The 23,654-nt window shown below is 35.8% G+C and overlaps 1 protein-coding gene across 1 annotated transcript in view; it reads right to left on the reverse strand.

The window, feature by feature from the left end:
- LOC121140287 overlaps positions 1–23,654 on the reverse strand; it is a 167,515-nt gene that overhangs the window by 1,048 nt on the left and 142,813 nt on the right. The window contains exons 39-44 of the mRNA XM_040744980.1: positions 22,226–22,343; positions 21,194–21,384; positions 17,938–18,172; positions 15,440–15,551; positions 13,482–13,603; positions 4,411–4,622 (exon numbers count right to left, since the gene is read on the reverse strand). Of these exons, the coding sequence (XP_040600914.1) occupies positions 4,411–4,622; positions 13,482–13,603; positions 15,440–15,551; positions 17,938–18,172; positions 21,194–21,384; positions 22,226–22,343 (990 nt within the window). The remainder of the gene's footprint in view (positions 1–4,410; positions 4,623–13,481; positions 13,604–15,439; positions 15,552–17,937; positions 18,173–21,193; positions 21,385–22,225; positions 22,344–23,654) is intronic.

Raw genomic sequence — 23,654 nt, forward strand, 5'->3', positions numbered from 1 at the left:
TTACACGTTTAATATTCATTTATAATAATTTTCATTATCTTGAGCCCTTATATTTTATATTGTGTTTTACAGCTTCTAAAAGTTTTCAATTACAAGTCTCCTTCCAAAATAAGTCTTTACCATACCCAATGTTCTTCTTTTAGATCTCCCCTTCTCTTGTTAATTCATTTTTACTCTATGCCATTGGGTTTACTTACTAAGCACAATCTGATCCTTTTCTCATTGTAATTAATAAACATTATTTCAATTCCTTCTTGAACACCCAGGGAAATTTGATCTATATTAAATGCAGGTTCATAGAGTGAATAGAATTTTGACTAGTCTTTAAGAATCTATAAAATCCTGAAATCCTTTGTGGTTTTGCTACTTTCACATGAAAACAGGAGACACTTTAGTCAACAGAAATAATGTTCAGAAAGAAGCAACTTTTAATCTCAGCAGTGAAGAGGAAGAGGTAAATGGATCCCTGGGTGTTCATGGCCACCCTGCTATACTAGGCCAACCAAGGATATTCTCCTCTAAAGTCCCTCTAAATAGATGTTAAGTGCAATAAATGCAAGGTATAAATGTGTCCTAATTCTTTTCATGGAATAGACTTATCTTACATATGTGAAGAACCTGGTTCTAAGACACATGTACATAAGGTCTCCTCTAACACATCTGGTGGTGAATGTAAGGGAATGGCTGAACTTGACACATAGGTAATATAACACTAAATATGATGATGGGTCTTTAAGAAAAGAAAAGATCATCAAGATCCCCAAATGATTGAATAATATAGTAATCATATTATATATAATAATGTAGTAATTATAATCACTGTAAATAAAAATCAAACCACTGTTTTATAGTCATATGAACTGTCTTACATTCAGCATCAAACGAAGAGGGCCTTTCCATTCATCTCTTGTCTATACACACTATATTAGTCATACTGTTTGAGTCAAATTAGTCTAGGCCATTAAGAAACAGCCTATAGTGTGTGTGTGTGTGTGTGTGTGTGTGTGAACTACAGATATTCTGTAATAGTTTCATTAAGTTTGAAAAATTAAAACAAGGGTTATTAAATGAGTTTGGGATTTCAAAAGTTAATCTGAAAATGCTTCTATTTACTAAGAATAGTTTCACAATGCAAGTGGCAGTTTCATTGTAATAGTAGAAATGACAATGTGTATTCTTTGCTGCTTGGGTGGAATACTGTGCAGCTAACTGTTCAGTCTTTTTGTTGTGTGGTTCATTTATCTCTGATGCTTCTCTGCTTATTTTTGGTCCAGAAGGTCTATCTTATGCATATAGTAGGGTATTAATAGGGTATTTAAATCACCCAATATTATTATAGGTCAATGCTATTCTGTATCTTTAAATCTAGAGGTATACTCTTTATATGAAATTTGGTGCAACAGATTTTAGTGCATGCATGATTAGGGTGGTTAGCAATTCCCTTAAATGGAATTATGTGTATCTTTATTTCTTCTAATTAGTTATAGATAGAAGTCTCTTTTGTTAGATATTGGGACAATAATGCTTGGTTACTTTCTGGTAATATTTGATTAGAGTATTTTTCCATACTTTTAATCTATCATTAAAGATAACATATATTTCTTGTAGATAACAAATGGATGGTTTTGTTTCTTGACCCATTCACTCAGTCTATGTCTTTTGACTGGAGAATTGAGGCCATTAATAGTTAAAGTTATTATTGAAATCTGTGTGTGTTACTTGCAGGCATCGTGTTGTTGATTTTCAGTGGTGTTGTTTGTGTTGTCAGTATTATCTTGGGTTTTAGTAATTATGACTTTGTGTTTTCTTCCAAAAACTTACTTTAATATTTTTAATTGTAGATTAATAATGATGAAGTTAAGGATGTTTATACTTTATATATTTCATTAGATGTCTGTAACAAGACTAGTTAAGATAGCAAGATAAAGGGAAAACAAATTGTATCTAAAATTTATTACATACATTTAATCATTTAAATCAAATTCGAACATTTTGGCAACATACCTTGCTTCATTTGTTTCTCTATCTATAATCCTATTGGGAATCTTTTTGCATGTGTATAAAAGTCAGATGATATTTATAACATTTATGTCAATTAAAGTATTCTGCCTCATTTGTGGCAGAGAGGGTTCTTACAAACACAGATCTTGTCTTCAGTTCTCAACACCAAACATGTTCTTTCAGTAATTAGAAAATGATTGTTCATATGTAGAACATAACTTGTAATGGCAAAGTAATATCATCTAATATGGACAAACAAAAGTATACAATAGCTCCTAGTACATAGGTCCCATCATCTTGGAATTCAGCTTGAAAATTAAACCTAAGAATAAGATTCAGTGAAAAGTGTGCACAGTCAAGCTAAACGTTGCCTAGAAAGTAAGCCAAAGCATGTCAAAGTACACCTAGAGTTATGTTCAGGAATAATAATTTTCATTTATGTTTACTTTTATGAAATTATGTGTCGATGTGTTTATTTAGTGCTGTGTCTGTGTGTACACATACAGATGCCATGGAACATTTGTCTAGGTCAAATGACAACTTGTGGGACAAATTGTTCCTTCATTTCACATGTGGGCTTGGAAGATTGAACTGAGGTCCTCAGGCTTTACTGCAAAGGCCTCTACACACTGAGATACCTTTTCAGGAATAATCACTTCATTAAAAGCAATTTACATTCAGATTTTAAATAAATTTAAAATGTTTAAATTCATTTACATGCATATAAAGTTTGTAAATGATGAAAAAGAACACCAGGAACTTTCCAAGTTTATAAAGTTTCTAATTTTGCTTTTTTCTCTCTTTTTCTTCCCCTTCTTCCCCTTTTGTTTTGTTTTGTTTTTTGTCTTTTTCCTTTGTGTGTGTTTGTGTGTGTGTGTGTGTGTGTGTGTGTGTGTGTGTGTGTGTGTGTGTACTACATATGTACAGGAAGGTGGACGGCACTACCCAGCGCGTGTACTTATATAGGGAAAACTTACTTCTGCTATCTTTCTCTCTCTTTCACTTTAGTTTTTTGAAACAAGGTACTACACTCAAGCTAGAGCTCTCAGCTTATGCTAGACTAGTCTGACTGAGAACCACAGGATTCCTCTGTTTCTACCCATTCCCAGTCACTGTAACTATAAACCACTATGCCAAACTTTGAGATGGTTGCTGAGGATCTGAGCTCATGCCCCTGCATTAGCACAATAACTCAGTTTCCCTGTGGAAGCCTCTCTAATCCTTCTACTTTTGTTCTTTATCATGATTCACTCTGGTCTCAACCTATGAGGTCTAAGCTGTAAAGCCTAATAGTTAGTCAAGTAGGAAGCAAGAACTATGCCACAAATGTAAAACTGAAAGTATAGCCAACCACTCCTAGGCTGTCCTCCAGGCCTCTAGTTGATGGTTGAGAGTTTGAGGAAGATCCTGTCAGGTATTCTCACAGAAGGAGACTTACTCTGGGTTCTGGGATGCTATCTAAATAGCCTGCAGAAGAGCACTCGGTGAACAGCCTCGAGCTTTGTGAATTTACTGCAAATCTCCTTTACATTTCCATTTGAAGCTTTGTCCCGATTTTCTCTAAATTCTTGTTTCTCCTGGGAAGATTGTAAAGTCTAAAGCTGCCACTTCCTCCTGAAGGTCCATTAAGTTACTTGCATTTTACCAATACTGGACAAGATATGAATTTTGCCCTCTTAGACTGGGGAATAATTCATAAAAATTCCAGGAAGAGTGTGATAGTGGAATAATTACTAAAAGAAACAAAGGCTCTTAAGACACAGTTACATCATTTCATCATTACTAAGGCAGTACAGGTGAAATTTGGCAATTTATCTTCCAAAATCTTCACGCTGAACAATTATTAATCAGTTTTTTTTTTAAACCAGGCTTTCTTTCTTCCCCATATTAATGTTTCCCTGTAAGGCTGTGTGCCTTTATGGAGAGTTTAGACACTAGAAAGAATATTTTGTCTCCTGACTCCCTCTAGTGGTATAAATGAAGTTCACAGCAAAGAAAATTGTTTACCACTTACCAGAAAAAGCCTGTGGAAGTAGGGGTGGTGGCACTAGTTTTAAGCTACACTATCTTAAAGATAGTTCAATATTCAATATTTATTTTGTGAATTCTTACAAAAAGTTTCATATAAAATTACTGTCCTAATTAGAAAGTTTCAAAAATACACAGGTGAAAATATACCTCATTTGGCTAAGTTTATGAAATTAGCATATATATTTAAAAGCAAATAACATAATAATCTATAACAGAGTATAATTTAAAATTAAGTTTATGTAATAATATTATTTCCCAAAATTATAACATCCAATTAACCTTATTAGAATTTCAAAAACAGTATTATTATGCTAACAATTATATTTTAGAGAGAAATTACTGAATATATTGGACGTTCTACATATATGTTTTCCTTACTTGTTTAGGTAATTCTGAAATGATTTTCTAATGCTTAATTCTTCAAGATAGAGGTGCTTAAATCGTTCCAGTTCCAAACCTTTCGATGCTGTCCTAACTTTCAATTTAGAGAGTGTAGAATTAAGGCTTCTAATTTTGGTTTCCATCTCATTTATTGTTGAAGTTGTGTTGCTCTCTCTTAATTCTGAATATGGTTTAGCTGTTGATTGTGCCTGAAATGGTAAAAGCCTATGTGTCAAAAAACAGTTGTAACCCACTTAACCCAGGGTGTTCGATGACTATAGTTTTAAGTTAGTGAGTCAGAGAAGATATGATGACTATAGTTTTAAGTTAGTGGGTCAGAGAAAATTTGATGACTATAGTTTTAAATTAGTGAGTCAGAGAAAATTCATATATACAGTAATTAAAAAATGTTAGAAGCTGAAGCTTTCATCAATAGCAACTGCATTAGCACAAAATTTGACTTGCTCAATTGTTTATTCGTGAGGCACAGGATATCAAGACTGGATCTTTCCATATCCTAGGTACGTGATCTAAAACATGAGCCACATCTTCAGCCCTGTATCTATAAGAGAGTCATAAAGATCCAAAGGTATTAGTACTGGAAGTTCACAGACCACAAAGAGAAAGACTGGAAATTATAAAGGAAATGAAGCTTGGAGGAAGGGACTGTTGCTACACAGCAGCTGAATATTACATTTACTTGAAACACAAACTAAAAACTCCATGAAACACTCTATAAAAACTCTAGTCAACACTATGTGTAAATAGTGGTTTCTAATTTATACATTATCTACATATAAATTGTCAAAACGTGGCAGTGTGAATGACTTCTAAAAAGACCAAACCCAGGTGCCACACTCTAATAAGGACCACGGATGTAAGAATTAGAAAATACTGAGGAAGGGTCACACATTGAGTGTCCTGGTCTTAAAACATTGTTATGGTTGGGCTAAATAGGAAGCCAAGATGATGAGTTCAACACAAAAGGATTTCTTAAAGTTCCTTTTAGACTGACATGAATTCCAGTAGAATTCTGAGGAGGGTCAAAGCTCTTAGGAGAAATGTGGCATCTATTTTCTCACTTGGTTGAAGGGAAAGCTATGCAAATGTGCATAAACAGATACATACATGCATGCATACATACATACATACACATACATATATATGTATGCAACAATACCAATGAAAAGATACTATCAACTTAAGGAGGGATGGGAGGGGCTTGAGGTAGGGTTTTTGGAGGGGAAGGAGGGGTAAAAAAGAAGTGGAAAATGACGCAATTTTATTTCATTTAATATTATGTTAAAATATATAGAGAAAGACAATTTAATTGAAAGAGGCAACAGAACATAAGATGTAGAACTAGAAAACAGGATGAGAAAATGATTCAGTTGCTCAAACACAGGCTATTTCTTAAGTAAAGGATTAACTAAAGGATCTAGGACATAGCAAAGAGCCGTAAAGAATGATTTAACTACTAAGGGCTAATTTCTCAGTTCATCATGACCTCACAGACTGCACCTTGCTATACTCTGTTTGGAATGGTGAGGACAGCCAATTAATCACATAGTTGAGCAGGTGAACTTATAATGACATCATTTTTTAAGGAGTCTCTATATGGAGGGAAAACATATATGAAAGTATTATACTCTAGTAACCATGACCTAAGTACCTCAAACCCATAACAAATGGTAAGGTGGATTAAAATGTTTCTTTTTTCCTTTTGTGTTAGACAAATTGTGTCACTGGAGGCCAGAAGGTTTTGGATCCCCTGGAGCCAAAGTTAGAGGTACTTTTGAGGTACCCACGTGGCTTCTTGGAACTGAACTCTGGTCGTCTAGAAGATTGCTGAGCCAGCTCAGGTTTCTTTTTTTTTCTTTTTTTATACTTTATTTTTGAATTTAAATTTAAATTAGTAACAAGGTTGCTTCACATGTCAATTCCAGGTCCCTCTCCCTTTCCCTCATCTCTTCCCGTGCCCTCCCATTAACCGCCCTCCCCCAGTATCCCCTCATTTCCCCAGGGAGGGTGAGGCCCTCCATGGGGGTGTCCATAGCCTATCATTTTATCCAGGGCAGGGCCTAGACCCTTCCCTGGGAGTCCAAGGTGAGAGTGCATCTCTCATGGTTGGATGGGAGCCCAACAACTCAGGTTTCTATAAGATCTTAGCATTAGAACTGGAGAGATGGTTCAGCAGTTAATGAACAGTGTGACTGTTATTGATTGAAATATTTTAATTAGCACGTGGGAAGACTCTAAAATATTATGACTAGAGGTTTTAATTTGTTAATTTTTATTAGAAAAGGAGTTAAAATGTAGACAAAACTTCAAAAAAGTGAGAATTAAGTCAGGTAACAGCCAACACTAAATTAGGCAATATGTCTTTTTCATAGCACTGACCCATTGAACTCAGTGACTGTGTTTTAAGGGTATCAGGCCACAGAGAAAGCCTATGCTTTCCAGGAGAGCTGCTTGCTACAGTTGGGCTGGCAGCAACATCTACAAAAGATACTACACACAGGCCAGCATTGTTTCCAATGATTCTACACCCTCCAAGTGTTAAAGCTGCACCACATGAAGGGGAGAGAATCAAACAATATTTCATTCATTCATACATTCTTCTCAAACAAGATAGTGAGAAATAGAAATGAAAAATATGTTGTCTATGGCCCCAAAGACAAAAATAAAAAGACAAGGGTTGGAAATATGGTTATGGAGTTAAGAGCAATGACTGCTCATCCAAAGATCCTGAGTTCATTCCTGGTCTCACAACCATCTCCAATCCTCAGACACATGTGTGTGGTGACATATTGCTATGATTTAATAAAGCCACTGGAGATAATAATGCACAGCTAGTCAAAGTCATAAAAGCTGAGCAGCAGTGATGCACATCTTTAATCCCAGGACTCAGGAGACAGAGGCAGATAGATCTTTGTGAACTCAAGGTCACCCAGGAATACATGAGAGTGAATCAGTCCAAAAGAGAAACAGAAATCATGCCTTTAATCCCAGCACTTGGGATCACATGCCTTTAATCCCAACACTAGGAAATTGGAGACTGGAGTGATATTGCTGGGCAGAGAAAGGAATATAAGATGGGAAGAGACAGGAACTCAGAGCGTTGCATGCTGAGGAATTATGAAGACAGATTCACCCATTTCAGTCTGAAATAGATGTAAGAGCTACTGCACAGATGCTTTGTTTTTCTGATCTTCAACTTGAATTCAAATCTCTATCTCTTTGTGTTACACATGTGCAGACAAATCATATGTATATATAAAATACGCAAATAAGTCTTTTAAAAAGTAAAAGATACATTGGTTTGAATAGGATATAATAACAAAAACTAAATCATGTCATGAAAGTTACTCTCCTTTAAACATGTCCACTGTGTAGTACTATTAATTTAATGATGGCAAACATTGTCATTGAGAAACAGCAGGAAACCAGGAGAATATCAGAACTACTGTGTGAAGAATTTTATGCCCAATTTCCTTCAATTGCAATTTCTTATAAATAAGCAAGTTAGTCTCCAGAATATTATTGATAATTAGAATAGGGAGAAGAATGACAATCATGATTTGAAGTACAATATCAGTAAACAAACCAATAAACAAAAATCTGGAATTACTAGAGAAAGTAACTAAATTCAGATATCTGCTTTTGGTAGTTAATTCTCAGAATGAACTAACTTGGAGTAAGTTTTGGTAGATCTAATATTGTATTTTCTATTTCCATTTCTTGATGAGGCTTTAAAAACAGAATTCTGGGGTCATTTTCAGGTTGGAAAATGGTAAATAAAGGTAGTGTCATATCCTAAATTCATTGAATGCCATTTCTAATTAACTTGATTTTTATGCTAGTTCTTAATGGATATTATTAAACCATAACATACTTCACAGAATAGGAAAACTAGTTTTCATTCTTTTATTTCAGTTACTAATTTTAATAATTTGTCTTTCTGAAATTTCTTAAGCACTACCAGATTTTTAAATGGTACTTGGCTGAAATACTTTTTAGAAGATTGAAATGTTTATTCTATAACACCTGGAAATATATATTTAAATTAAAGGGAGGTGAAATAGAAGGGAAGTATCAATTCTGAGGACAGGATGTATATTTGGTGCAATATAGATGGATAGCGTCTGTGTTATATGCAGGAACAAGACCTAACTGTGAATTCCAATGTCAGTTTGACTTTAGCAGCAGAAGCTGGCCTTTGAAGGATAATCTTTCATTTTCTATCTAGTAAATTGTATAAATTGTAATGAGTTAACCAATCACAGTGTAGCAACTTACAGACTAAATCAGCAGATCCTGTAACAAAGATATGATGGAAACCAAAGTGGAAAAAAAGAAAAGAAAAGAATGAATGAGGGAACAAAGATTTCAATGAAGAAAAGAAAAATAACAGATTCTGCATCTTGATATCAGCAAAGCATAAGCTGGACAGGATGACATGTTAACCCTCATCTGCCTGTTGCATCCTTGTTAGGAAGCAGCCGGCCACTCAGTTCCTCAAAAGTTTATGCAGCATTATCTCACTGCTCAAAAAGTTTACCAGTAGGTATTCATTCAAGAGAAAGTAAAACATGTGAATTTGTACATTCATGTCCACAGCTGCATTACTAATATAATGCAAATGGAAACACCAACCAATGGTTCAATAAATGAAATGTGTGGTGTATAGATACAGAGAACATTAGCAATAATAAGAAGTCAAGCACTAACAACAGGTACAACAGGACTGGACTTTAGAAACACCAAGTTAAGTTAAAGTAAAAAGCAAACTCCCCCAGGAGGAGCAGACACCAGGAAATAATCAAATTGAGGGCTGAAATCAATCAAGTAGAAACCAGAAAAACACTGAGAAGAATCAATGAAACAAAGAGTTGTTTCTTTGAGAAAATCAACAAAATAGATAAACGTCTGTCCAAACTAACCAAAAGACAGAGGGAGAGCATGGTAATTAACAAAATCAGAAATGAAAAAGGGGATGTAACAACAAACTCTGAGGAAATCCAGAGAATCATCAGGGCATACTTTGAAAATCTGTACTCCACAAAATTTGAAAATTTAAAGGAAATGGACAATTTCCTGGATAGATATCACTTGCCAAAACTAAATCAAGAACAGATAAACAATCTAAACAGACCTATAACCCCTAATGAAATAGAAGCAGTCATCAAGAGTCTCCCAAACAAAAAAAGCCCAGGCCCAGATGGCTTCAGTGCAGAATTCTACCAGAAATTCAAAGAAGAGCTAATTCCAATACTCCTCAAAGTATTCCACACAATAGAAGCAGGGTGCTCACTGCCAAACTCTTTCTATGAGGCTACAATTACCTTGATACCCAAGCCACACAAAGACACAACTAAGAAAGAGAACTATAGACCAATTTCCCTCATGAACATTGATGAAAAGTACTCAATAAAATACTCGCAAACCGGATTCAAGAACACTTCAGAAAAATCATCCACCATGATCAAGTAGGCTTCACCCAAGGAATGCAGGGATGGTTCAACATTAGAAAATCTATCAATGTAATCCACCATATTAACAATCTGCAAAAGAAAAACCACATGATCATCTCACTAGATGCTGAAAAAGCCTTTCACAAAATCCAGCACCACTTCATGATAAAGGTCCTAGAGAGATCAGGGATAACAGGAACGTACCTGAATATAATAAAGCAATAAACAGTAAACCAACAGCTAACATCAAACTAAATGGAGAGAAACTCAAAGCAATTCCTCTAAAATCAGGAAAAAGACAAGGCTGTCCACTCTCTCCATATCTCTTCAATATTGTACTTGAAGTTCTAGCTACAGCAATAAGACAACAAAAGGAGATAAAGGGGATACAAATAGGAAAAGAAGAAGTCAAACTTTCACTATTTGCAGATGATATGATAGTTTACATAAGTGACCCAAAAAACTCCGCAAGGTTACTCCTAGAGCTGATAAACACCTTCAGTAATGTGGCAGGATACAAGGTAAACTCAAAAAAATCAGTGGCCCTATTATATACAGATGATGAAGTGACTGAGAAAGAAATCAGAGAAACATCATCCTTTACAATAGCCAAAAACAGCATCAAATATCTGGGGATAATGTTAACCAAGGAAATTAAAGACCTATATATCAAGAACTTTGTGTCTTTAAAGAAAGAAATCAAAGAAGATACCAGGAAATGGAAAGATCTCCCATGCTCTTGGATTGGTAGGATCAACATAATAAAAATGGCAATCTTGCCAAAAGCAGTCTACAGATTCAATGCAATTCCTATCAAAATTCCATCACAATTCTTCAAGGACCTGGAAAGAACATTAATCAACTTTATATGGAAAAACAAAAGGCCCAGGATAGCTAAAACATCCCTATACAATAAAGGAACTTCAGGAGGCATCACCATACCTGACTTCAAGCTCTATTAGAGCTATAGTCCAGAAAACAGCCTGGTATTGGCACAAAAATAGGCAGGTAGACCAATGGAACCGAATCGAAAGCTCTAATTTTAACCCACACACCTATGATCACTTGATTTTTGACAAAGAAGCTAAAACTGTACAATCGAAAAAAGAAAGCATCTTCAACAAATGGTGCTGACATAACTGGGTACTGGTATGCAGAAGACTGCAGATAGATCCATGTTTATCGCCTTGTACAAAACTTAAGTCCAAATGGATCAAAGATCTCAACATAAATCCAGCCACACAAACTTTTAGAAGAGAAAGTGGGAGATACTCTTCAAGGAGTTGGTACAGGAGACCACTTCCTAAACATAACACCAGTGGCACAGGCACTGAGATCGACAATTAACAAATGGGACCTTCTGAAACTAAAAAGCTTCTGTAAGGCAAAGGACACAGTCAAAAAGACAAAAAGGCAGGCCACAGAATGGGAAAAGATATTCACTAACCCTACATCTGACAGAGGGCTAATCTCCAAAATTTACAAAGAACTCAAGAAGCAAGTCTCCAAAACACCAAAGGATCCAATTAAAAGGTGGGGTACAGAACTAAATACAGAATTCTCAATAGAGGAGGTTAAAATGGCCAAGAGACACTTAAGAAAGTGCTCAACATCCTTAGTCATCAGGGAAATGCAAATCAAAACAACTCTGAGATACCATCATACTCCTGTCAGAATGGCTAAAATCAAAAACACCGAAGACAATTTATGCTCGAGAGGATGTGGAGAGAGAGGAACACTCCTCCACTGCTGGTGGGGGTGCCGACTCATACAGTCTCTTTGGAAATCAGTATGGAGATTCCTCAGGAAAATGGGAATTAATCTACCACTAGACCCAGCAATTCTACTCTTAGGCATATATCCAAATGAGGCAAATTCATACAACAAGGGCATCTGCTCCACTATGTTCATAGCAGCATTATTTGTAATAGCCAGAACCTGGAAGCGACCTAGATGCCCCTCAACTGAAGAGTGGATAGAGAAAATGTGGTACATTTACACAATGGAGTATTACTCAGCAGAAAAAAACAATGGAATCTTGAAATTCGCAGGTAAATGGATAGCACTGGAAGAAACCATCCTGAGTGAGGTAACCCAGTCACAAAAAGAAAAACATGGTATGTACTCACTCATATATGGATTTTAGACATGGATCAGGATAGTGCCAGTCTGCACTTCCACTGATAGAGAGTCTGGGAAACAGGAAAGTACCTAAAAGATATGCATATATGCATAGTACCCAAGAGAAGAGGATTGAGACAAGATCCTCTGAATGGATGGGGAACACGGCGAGGGTTGGGGGGGAGCGAGACCTGGGAAGAAGAGAGGGGGTGAAGAGGAAGAGAGTTGGTCATGGGGGAACAGGAAGTTGAGGGGGTGGGGGTGGAATAGGGGGAAGAGGGAATCATAGGATAGAATACAGATCAGGCACCAGAGCGACCTCGAGTGATCTAAAGGGATAACACCAATTGGCAAGCTAAGCAATAGTGTAGAGACCACCTCGAATGCCCATTCCTGATAATGAACTTGATGTCTATAACCTTCCGGGAGCCGTCATCCTGTGACTGATGGAAGCAGAGGCAAACACACAGTTAATCACTGAACTGAACCCAAGGAACCCAGTGACAGAGAGAGAGGAGTGATGAGCAAATTGGCAAAGAATGGGCTGGCAAAACCAGCAGAGACAGCTGATCTGAACAGGGGAGAGCTCTTGGACCCCAGACTGACAGTGGGGAGGCCAACATGGGACTGACCTGGACCCCCCAAATGTGAGTGTCAGCGAGAAGGCCTGGGCAACCTATGGGGCCCTGAGCTGTGAATCAGTGTCTATCCCTGGAATACAAACAGTCTTCGTGTGCCTATAGCACAAAGAGGAATGCTCTCTCAGCCTGGACTCTTAGGGGAGTGCCTGGACCCTACCCAGAGTAAAATGACAGACTCTAGATATCCCCTATGTGGTAGGATTTGGCAATAGGATGGGAGGGTGCGGGGGAAGGGGAGTGCGGGAGGAGGGGAGAGGGAACTGGGATTGACATGTAAAACAAGCTAATTAAAATTAAAATAAAAAATGATAAACAAAAAACAAAAAACAAAAACAAAAAAACAAAAAAATCAACAACAAAAAAATAGCCAATATAGAAAGGGGCTATTTAATTGAAATGTCCAAAATAGGCAAATCTGTAGAGAAAACAGTTTCATGTCACCCCCAAGACTGAGTAGGGGAGCTTTACATGATGGAAGAAGATTATCAAATTTATTTTGAGAATAAAAATGATTATAAAATTATGGTTATGATAGAGACATAAATATGTTGAAAAACATTGAATTTTACAACTGAAATGATTGTATTTCATGAACAGTAATTATATATTAATAAATATATGGTCATAACCTAGGTTCATGTACTGCTTGTCTTTAAACTCTGGTTTAAAATATATAACTTCAATAGATAAAGAAAAACTTCCTATGATATGAAGTTTCTCACAGTATCAGAAGTATTCAATTCACTGCTTGGAGTACTAAAAGATTTGTATTTCCCTAATTAAATGAATTCTTTTTCTTTTAATGCTTGCCCCAAAACTTAGTAAACCTTACTGAACATTGCAGCATTGAAACTGGCATATTCGTTCCAAATTGGCAGGTTTCAAAATCTCCGTGAGAACCACATTCTCCAATTTCATGTTCAGGATTTATCATCTTAAAGGGTTTCCCAATTCTGTAAAAATGTAATAAAGAAATGTACACTAATAGTAACTGCTTAATAATTGCTAACAACAAATCATTATAATACTGCTTTATCATTAAATAAAAGACATCTATAAATTGTGCTCCTCTTATTTGTATTTCCCTCATATAGATATTGCTGCTCACATCAGTATATACATATAAAATTGTAAATAATTATCATCTGTCACCAGACAGCATTTCGAATGTGAAAAGGAAAAGAAAAATTATACACAAGTGTTTATTAAGAGATACACATATATATGCAGTTTTGACTATTATATGTATACCACCATGGCTAATTAAAAGTTATTGAGGGAATAAAAACAATGAAAAATGTAATGAGTACTGCAGCATTGTTTAAAATTAATTTAATCATGACAATCTTGTTTTAAAAATAGTTACTTTATAAAGTAGTACAAATTTGGCACACGGCTTAAATCCCAGAACTCAGGAGGCAGAGGTAGGCAGATCTCTGTGAGTTTGACACCAGCCTAATCTATAAATGCTAGTTCCAGGACAGCCTCCAAAGTCAGAGAAACCCTGTCTTAAAATCACCCACCCCCCAAAAAATCAAATGTAATGATTAAACAGATTTTAAATAGTTTATGCACAGGTTCAATTATTTAGTTGACCTAGGAAAACGAAATATTTGAAAAATCTTAGTAATCGCATTTATAAATTATACTCTAGGGGTAAATATAATTAAATGAAGTTCATGAAATTCTTAAAGCATAAAACCAGTTTAAATGCAAAAAAAAATCAAAACAGGATTGAGCAGCACACACACATAATAATAATAATAATAATAATAATAGAAAAAGAAGATATTAATTTGAGAACGCATGGAGGGTATTGCTGTTGCTACACAGAAAAGTTTTAGAGAGAGTAAAGATAAGGGGAAATTATATAGTTATATTTTAATTTCAAAAAATAATTTTAAACATGAGAAAAAAATAAAAATGATGAGATTTATAAATAGTATCATAATATCCCAAGATTAAAAACAATCACATGTGGTTACTAGAAAATACATTTGTCTATATCATACCACTATTTATCTGGGAATTGTATAACCATGGGTTTTGAAGTGTTCAAGGGATTCTGGAACTAATTCTAACCAGGCAACAATGCAGGCCTAGACAAGTATCTGAACCAATATATCACTAATCAAAACCATCGTTTTCTTCAAGAAATTTAATATTTTTCTCAAAATATCAATACACAAATATATCCAATATTTGATAATGTATGTTTTGTGCATATGGAGGATGTAATTAGTAAGGCGTTCATTCCATCATATATTCCATATGTTGTAAAAGGAAAGATGCAGAAAGGAAATAAAGTAAATCCAGATAATTATGACATTGTTAGAAGTGATAGAGCTTATGTCTAAAAATTCTCTAATCCTCAAGACAATGAAATACAAAGAGAAAGAAGGTGTGAAGAATTATGTAAGAAGTTCATATTTGTGGCACTTGAAGTAGAATGCAGGTGAAGCTACATGCCGAAAGTAATAATCTATTCACTGTCAACATCCTTGAAGAATACACAAAATACTTTTATTATAATGCTATTCAAAAAAATTTGCTTTCATTGTTATGTACTCAACGTTTAGAAGGCTGAGGCATAGGGATCACAATTTGAAGTCAGGTTGGCTTGATATTGCAAAACATGGTCTCAAAAAAGTTTCTGTTTGAGTTTCTTGAACACATCTTAAAATAATGTTATTTAAATGTTAACAACAAAGTGTAAAGTGAATTTCTATTTAGGCATTACTAAGATTACAGTTAAATCCCTGAAATTATCTGAAAAATTCGGATCTTATCCAGCTAGTTCTCCTACATCACTATTTTGTTTCTTCTCAGTCAACAAACTAAGTTGCATGGATTTTTTTAAGTCACCGAGTCCTTCGCTTAGCTCTCTCATATAATTTTCAGACTATAAAAATATAAAATATAATTTTCAATCCTAGAGGCTCACTCATCTTTCTTTACATACTAGTAATCATGAGTTTATGAAGAATGTGGTTACATCGGCCTTAAAAATATTACAAACTTGATGGAAACAAGGAAAAAACACAAGACTGATGATTACTTCAAATCTTTCAAATTGATATATGTATACATTGTCTATTTTGTTAAATAGTCAACATTTATTTGACATTTTGGAAATAAGCACTAATAAAAATATTCAGGCAAAGTTAATATTTCCAAGGATGTTTACCTTGATTGGTGAACATATCTCACAAGGAAACAACATGTAGTTTTTAATTCATATGTTTAATATAAGAAAAGCATTTCTCCAGTTATCTGGAAATACTTGGCATTAAGCAGGTTTTTTTTCTGGCTTCATAAATACTTTAGGATCTAAAGTACTTTGAGTATCCTCAACCTGTGGGTCATGACCACATTGACAAACCTGTCTCCAAAAATATTTACATTATGATTCACAACAGTAGCAAAATCACAGTTATGCAGTAGCAATGGAATTATCTATGGCTGGGGGTCACCACAACAGGGGGAACTGTGTTAAAGGATTGTATTGTTAGGCAGATTGAGAACCACTGATCTAGGTGAAAGCATTAATACTTCATAGTTCACAGCCATCTATAAAAGCAAGCGTTACAGTCCTTGTTTTTATAGAGTAATGTGCTCTGATTTTTTAAGTTAGAATGGAGGAGGACATTTTTTTTAATTTAAGCTGTGCTTAACGATTCATAGAAGAATCATGTCCAACTCCTTTTCTTTTGTACGTGGTGGTTCCACTTCATGATTCTGTAGCATTTGGAGTTTGATACTTCATATCTTTGAGAAAAAAATGGAAAAGTAGGCTAACAGGATGATTTTAAATTCATCCATTTAGTATATGATAGTTTATATATTTCATCAGTCACTTAGTAGTTCCCATTGTAAGCTGTTTCACTATAATACTGCCTAAGCCACCTAAAACTTGCTCTTTGAAAATGAGAAATAAACACCAAGAAAGCTATGACTCATTGTACATAGATAGATAAGGGTATTTCATTAACAAGGATATAAGTATGTGTTTAAACTTATTCAAATGAATAGTTTATGTAATTTCTGCTGGGTCAAAATATAGATAATTAGTTGATTATGTTTCAATTATCCTTAACCCTTGATTCCTTCCTGTCTGCAAATAATATGGAAAAGATAGCTTATTATGAATGCAATTAAACAGGTAAATGAAAAGTTGTTCTTAAGTGTCCACTAGAGATACTAGGAAATGTGTGCCTTCGCATACATATCCTAATAGAAGTACCCAAATGATATCTGTGGTAGGTGATATTTGAAGTTGTTTGTGTCACTTCTGCCTTATCCATCAATCATTCAAGGAAGGGACAATTGGTAGGCACAGTGAACTTTATTTTGAAAAGCTAAGTGTTCATAACAATTGTAATTAGAATAATCACTGCAGTAATAAACATTTAAAATGATGTAAATTAAATGACAATAAAGGGCATAAAATCTTTTTTAAGTTAATGGAGCATTTTAAACATAGCCAGAAGATAGTATACTTTTGTTTGTTTTAAAGGTTTATTTTATTCATGGTGAGTTTTCCTTTCAGATTTCCTTACAACTTAAATATAAACTTAATTATAAGGGGTTAAATGTCAATCACACACTTATGATTTAATGTAGCAACCTTGGGGATCTGTAGAACCCTTAAAGTCCCGTCAGGTACTAGCAGACACAATGACACAGAAACTTTTCCACAGCATGTCCAAATGCATCTGTAGCTATATTTACATGCTAAAATGTCTTGTAGATAAGGCTTTGACAGGATGTAAAATGTAACTGTTTAGTAATTTAGTTATATTTATTCAATAAAGGTAAATTTGCATTTCTTGAAGATAATATTTTGAGGGACACCTTAAATATGGGAAAATTTCCCATTTGGATCCACCTCCTTTTTTCCTTTCATTAGAAAGAACAGGCTTCTAGGAGATAATCAAGCATAAAAAAATAAAATATAATCAGATAAAATTAAAATAGTCAAGTGCTAAACTGAAAGCCATAATGTAAGTGCTGAGGGTCTGGGTCAGACCCAAGCATGAGGGAGGATCTGGGAGAGGGAAGACAGGAAAAACTGTATTCAGATTTTATTGCATGAGAAAAGAATTTGTGTTTAAGAAAAGGAAAAAAACCCAAAATAGAAAATTTGTTTTCTCTCATTAATGACACATATTATTAGAACCTTAGCTTTATACATATAAATCAAATAAATAACTTAATTGCATATCAAATTGAAAACAAGAAGTATATCATAAATATGAACTTCAAAGGAAACTGATACTGAAACACACCATCCATGGGTAGTGTTCCACACAGGCATGAGTAGATCCTGGTCTTGAAGAAGGCTCTACCATGTTTTCCCCATCTTTGTTTTCAAATTGGTGAGTTTTTTCCACACAAGAGCACTTATGGAACAGCCTTGTATTCCCTGTATTTGATGCAGAAATGTTTTGCTCAATTTTCATGTGAAGTTCTGTATGGGACTCTTCTTGACTGTTATTAGACATGTGAATACCAAGAAAAAGTCTGAAATGACTTTCAATAAAAATTCTACTACAATAATAAATTCTGTTTTGAAGAGAATCTTAACATTGAAAACTATGTTAGCTCATTCCTACTGAATATAATTATATGTTTAGGATTGTTCTATACTGTGGGTCTAACAAGATGGCTCAGCAGGTAAAGTGATTGTAGCATTGTCATGGCATCACAGGACCAGAGCTCATATCCCCCAAACCACAAAAATATCAGGTGGGTGTATAGCCCATCTAAACCCCAGTGCTTTGAAGGCAGATATAGGGCATTTCTAAAGCAAGCTGACTAGCAGACTAATGAAATTAGTGAACTCTCAGATGGAGTGAGAAACCATGCTCAATATGTAAGAAAGAGCAACTGAAGAAGACATCCAACATCAAAGTCTCACCCCTGTATTAATGCACACTCACATCCATATGCCCATATACAAGCAAACACACTCGCCTACAATGTAGAAAACAGGGAATACATATGCTTTTGCGAAAAATTCCATACTAAAATGAAAAGGAAACTGTATAAGATAAAGCATCAATGTGTGATTACTTAACTGGTAAGCTGGTGCTGAGATGTATAATTATTGAGGTCAGATTAGAAATACTTTTTTCCTTTTTAATTATTTAAATTAGAAACAAGCTTGCTTTACATGTCAATGCCAACTTCCACTCCCTCCCCTCTTCCACAGCCCCCATTAGCCCCACCAACGTCCTACCCAATCCCCACTCTACTCTGCAGGGAGGGTGACATCCTCCATGGGGGATCTCCAAAGTCTTTCATATCATCCGGGGCAGGTCCTAGGTCCTCTCCCATTTGTCCAGGCTGAGAGAGCATCCCTCCATGTGGAATGGGCTCCCAATGTCCATTTATATTCCAGGGATAAATACTGATCTACTACCTGAGGCCTCATAGAGTTCCAAGGCTTCCTCACTGACACCCATGTTCAGGAGTTCTGGGTGAGTCTCATGCTGGCCTCCCAGTCATCAGTCTGGGGTTCAAGACCTTCCCCTTGTCCAGGTCAGCTGCCTCTGTGGGTTTCACCAGCCAGGCCTTGACCCCTTTGCTTATCACTCCTCCCTCTCTGCAACTGGGTTCTAGGAGTTCAGCTCACTGTTTAGCTGTGGGTGTCTGCCTCTGCTTCCTTCAGCCACTGGATGAAGGCTCTAGGATGTCAAATAAGGTACTCATCAATCCCATTACCGGGGAAGGCCATTTAAGGTAGCCTCTCCACTATTGCTTATATTGTCAGTTGTTGTCATCCTTTTAGATCTCACTAGTGCCAGATCTTCCCTCCAACCTATAATAAATAGTTCCCTCTATTATGGTATCTCTCATCCTGCTCTCCTCTACTTGAATTAAAAATATAATTATGTGTTATGATTAGCATATTAACATTCATGATTATTGCTAAATTAACTACATGGTCATTTAGTAAAACATCACATCATAGTCTTCTCATATATACACTTAATAAGACAAAGATATAAAAAGTTCTGCAAATTTGTACTAGTAAGGAAGGTTAGGGATTTAAAGGAGGAAACACCCAAAATGATATTCTCAAACATTTGTCAGGATTTGTATATTCAGTGGGTAAAATTAAACATTGAACATAGTTCTAGTTTGCATTCTGTAGCTGTGATAAAACACTTATCAAAAGCATTTTGGAGATCCATTTATTTTGCTCATGAGTTACAGTCCATCATCAAGAGAACCCAAGGCAGAAAAACAAGATAAAAACTTGCAGTTTAAACCATGGATAAATGGAGAAATTCTGCTTATAGTTGCCTTTCCATGCTTTGCTTTGTTACCTCTTTTGTGCAGTCCAGGCCTACCACCTGCAGTGGAATGGGGTCTTCCATATTAATCACTAATCAAGAACATATTCCACATATGTGCCCACAGGCCAAATGTGACAGAAGCAACTTCTCAAATGGGATTTCCTTTTCTAAAGAGTGTTGGTATGTTGAGTTTGTGTCAAGTTGACAGAAGTTATGACACACATTAAACAACCAAAGAAGCAAGGAACTGGCTTGAGTTGATAATTAAAATAAAACAAATGGAATTTTGAGTCCATTTGGCCATTTCAAAAGTACCCAGGAATAAGATATGGGACTTGCCTCTTCTTGCCTTGTATACATGCCCTCTTACTGACAGAGGCATTGTCTTTGACAACTTCGCGATACGTGTTATCCTCTTTAATATTGTAGTCTTTGCTATTCTAAATACAGGGCATATGAACATTCTATAATGCAGGTTTGTCACAGAAGACAAAAGATAACAGTGGAGGAAAGTTACTGCAATAGAATTAGGAACACTTTCCCCCTAGGGTTTCAGTTGTACTCATCCCCAAACAGCCAAACTTAAAAAAAAAAATTATGTGTCCAAATGGTAGCAACTGCAGCTTCCTTGTTTCCTCTATGTTACAGCATAGAGGGCTGCAGAGAGTAGACAATACACCCTCCCATCCCGGTGCTGTATATATTTAACACACTAAGCTTCAGCTTCATGGCAGTAGTTGGTGCTGGTCTCTAAGAGTGCATATGCTCCATCAGATTCTATCTTTTCTGCCCACGTGTCCATGTACTGTTCTTTATTCCCTAGCTTCCCTTGTCAGATTTAAAGATCCAGGCTCTGCAGGACTTCACATAGCCTGCTGACTTGTGTTCTGGGTATGTGTCTTGTTTTTATATGATAATGGGTAATTTTATAACTGTATGACTGTGTTTAATTAGAAGCTTTTAGAAATCTGTGGCTGAAAGTATGAATGCTTTGTTTAACAATATGAGAATCGTAATGAGGAAAAATCCAAGTATTAACCAAAAGAGGGAAAGTAATAAAATGTACCCGGAATAACATTTTATCTGAAGGGCCACCTTCTGACGTAACTGTCTAAAAAAACCATATTGTCCAGGTAAGTTTTCCATTCCATTAGTCTCAGGTAAAATGTTACTAACATCTACAATTTAGCAATGGATTAAAGAGCTGATTGCCTATTCTCCGACATTCTCTTTCACTCACCTGTTTAATTCATGCAATAAGAAGTTTTTATTTCTTAATTCTTCCAGATAATATTGCTTGTACTTTTCCAGTTCACTTTTGTTTGACTCATTGGAAGTTTTAACACTGGAAACTTCAGACTTCAAAGTCCTCATTGTGTTTTCCATCTCATGTATTACTGAAGCGTGCTTCTTACAGAGGTTCTTGTTCTCCTGTGATTACAGCAAATTTAAATTTATATTTAGCAAAAATGTAACTCAAGCCGGGCGTTGGTGGCACACGCCTTTAATCCCAGCACTCGGGAGGCAGAGGCAGGCAGATCTCTGTGAGTTCGAGGTCAGCCTGGTTTACAGAGCAAGTTCCAGGACAGCCTCCAAAACAATACAGAGAAACCCTGTCTCGAAAAAAGAAAAAAAATGTAACTCAAATAATTCTAGTGTATTTGATTCTTTTGCTTTTGGCATTTGATTCTTTCAAGGTTGAGAAAATGATTCAGACAACAATTTTTAAACTTGAAAAATATATTGCCTTTTCAAATATTACTAATGTAAGCAGCGTTAAATCTAAATTGTAAAATATACTCATTAATGTGGTAATGGGAAATCAACCCACATCGGGGCACCTTACTAGGATCACGCCCTATCCCAAAGCTATGCTATTCACCCTGAACCATTCCTTCCCATGGAATTAGTTAATTCAAAGAGAAATTGGTGGCTTCTCGGAGATGGAAAGCTGCCTTAACCATGGAAGTGAACCTGAGAGACTAGCCTTGCTCCAATAGATGGTCTTACATCCATGAACATACTGGCATCAGTGAACTGAAACACTGCATTGAAAATAATCCAACGTGTGTACATGAAGTTAAGAGGGAAAGTGATGAAAGTAATAAAGAAAGAATTAAAGTATAGAAATTAGGAGGTAGATTTGATTAAAACACTGTATATACACACAAAAACCTACCAAACAATAAAATATGTTTATGAGACATTTAATATGTTTCCTAAAGTATTTCTTTTTATTGCCAGAAAGGAAATTAACATGAAACTGACTTACCAAATTGGAACTCTGTACCACGTCTTTGTGTGTGTCTTGCAGATGTCTTTGCAGATGTTCTATATTCTCCTTTTGTTTCTTCACTGTAGCTATCAGTGAGGTATTTTCTAGTTCTAACCTAAAAGGCATATTTACAATAATTTTTCTCACATACAAATTTTAATTCCTCATTATTTTTACTTTTAAATTTTGAGTTGTCATGTATTATGTTTCATTGTTACATTTTCACAGACATGTATTGTTATACTTCGTTCTTATTTCTCATTCAAAATCCATCTTCTACCCCTATCCCTTTCCCTTCTTCCTGAATCTTCTTCCCCCTTTCTACTCTTGTTTGCATGTCTCAAATATCCCAAACTAATCACTTGTTGCTCCCCTCTCACTTCTCATTAGAATTCTTCATATGCTTTCATGGCTCCCTTTCTAAGGACACACACACACCCTCCTCAACACATAATATTTGTATACACATATAACACAGTGACTTTATAAAAGAAACATGTTGATTCCAGGAGATTGGCTCAGTGGTTAGCTGTATATCTCTGCTTCTACTTCCATCAGCTACTGGGTGCAGGTTCTTTGATGGCATTTAAGGTAGTAGAAAGGGAGGAGAGATAAGCAAAGGCATCAAGACCATGCTGGGGAAACCCACAGAAACAGCTGACCTGAGCAAGTGGGAACTCACAGACCCCAATCTGACAGCTGGGAAACCAGCATAGGACTGCTGAATGTGGGTATCAGCTGGGGGACCTGGGCAGACTAGGGGACTATTGGTCATGGAACCAGTGTTTGTACCTAGTGTACAAATTCCTCTGGAGGGATACTCTCTCAGCCTAGATACATGGGAGAGGACTTAGGTCCTGCCCCAAATGATATGACAAACTTTGACGATCCCCCATGGAAGGCCTAACCCTCCCTGGGAAGTGTATCAGGGATGGGAGGAGGAGTTGGTGGGAGGCATAGGAGAACAGGAGGGTGAAGGAACTGGGATTGGTATGTAAAATAAGATTGCTTTTAATTTAAATAAAAATTTATTTAAAAAAGAAATAGGTTGAATGTCAATGATATAAAATTGTGTTATTTTTGATGTTTTATAAAAGAATGAACATGGTAGATTGATTCCCATTTTCCTGAGGAATCTCCATACTGATTTCCAAAGTGGCTGTATGAGTTGGCACTCCCACCAACAGTGGAGAAGTGTTCCCCTCTCTCCACCTCCTCTCCAGCATAAATTGTCTTCCGTGTTTTTGATTCTGACAGGAGTAAGATGGTATCTCAGAGTTGTTTTGATTTGCATTTCCCTGATGGCTAAAGATGTTGAGCACTTTCTTAAGTGTCTCTTGGCCATTTTAGTCTCCTCTATTGAGAATTCTCTATTTAGTTCTGTACCCCACCTTTTAATTGGATCCTTTGGTGTTTTGGAGACTTG

This window comes from Mesocricetus auratus, unplaced genomic scaffold (assembly GCF_017639785.1).
Source record: "Mesocricetus auratus isolate SY011 unplaced genomic scaffold, BCM_Maur_2.0 Super-Scaffold_100004, whole genome shotgun sequence".
Taxonomy (NCBI): Eukaryota; Metazoa; Chordata; class Mammalia; order Rodentia; family Cricetidae; genus Mesocricetus; species Mesocricetus auratus.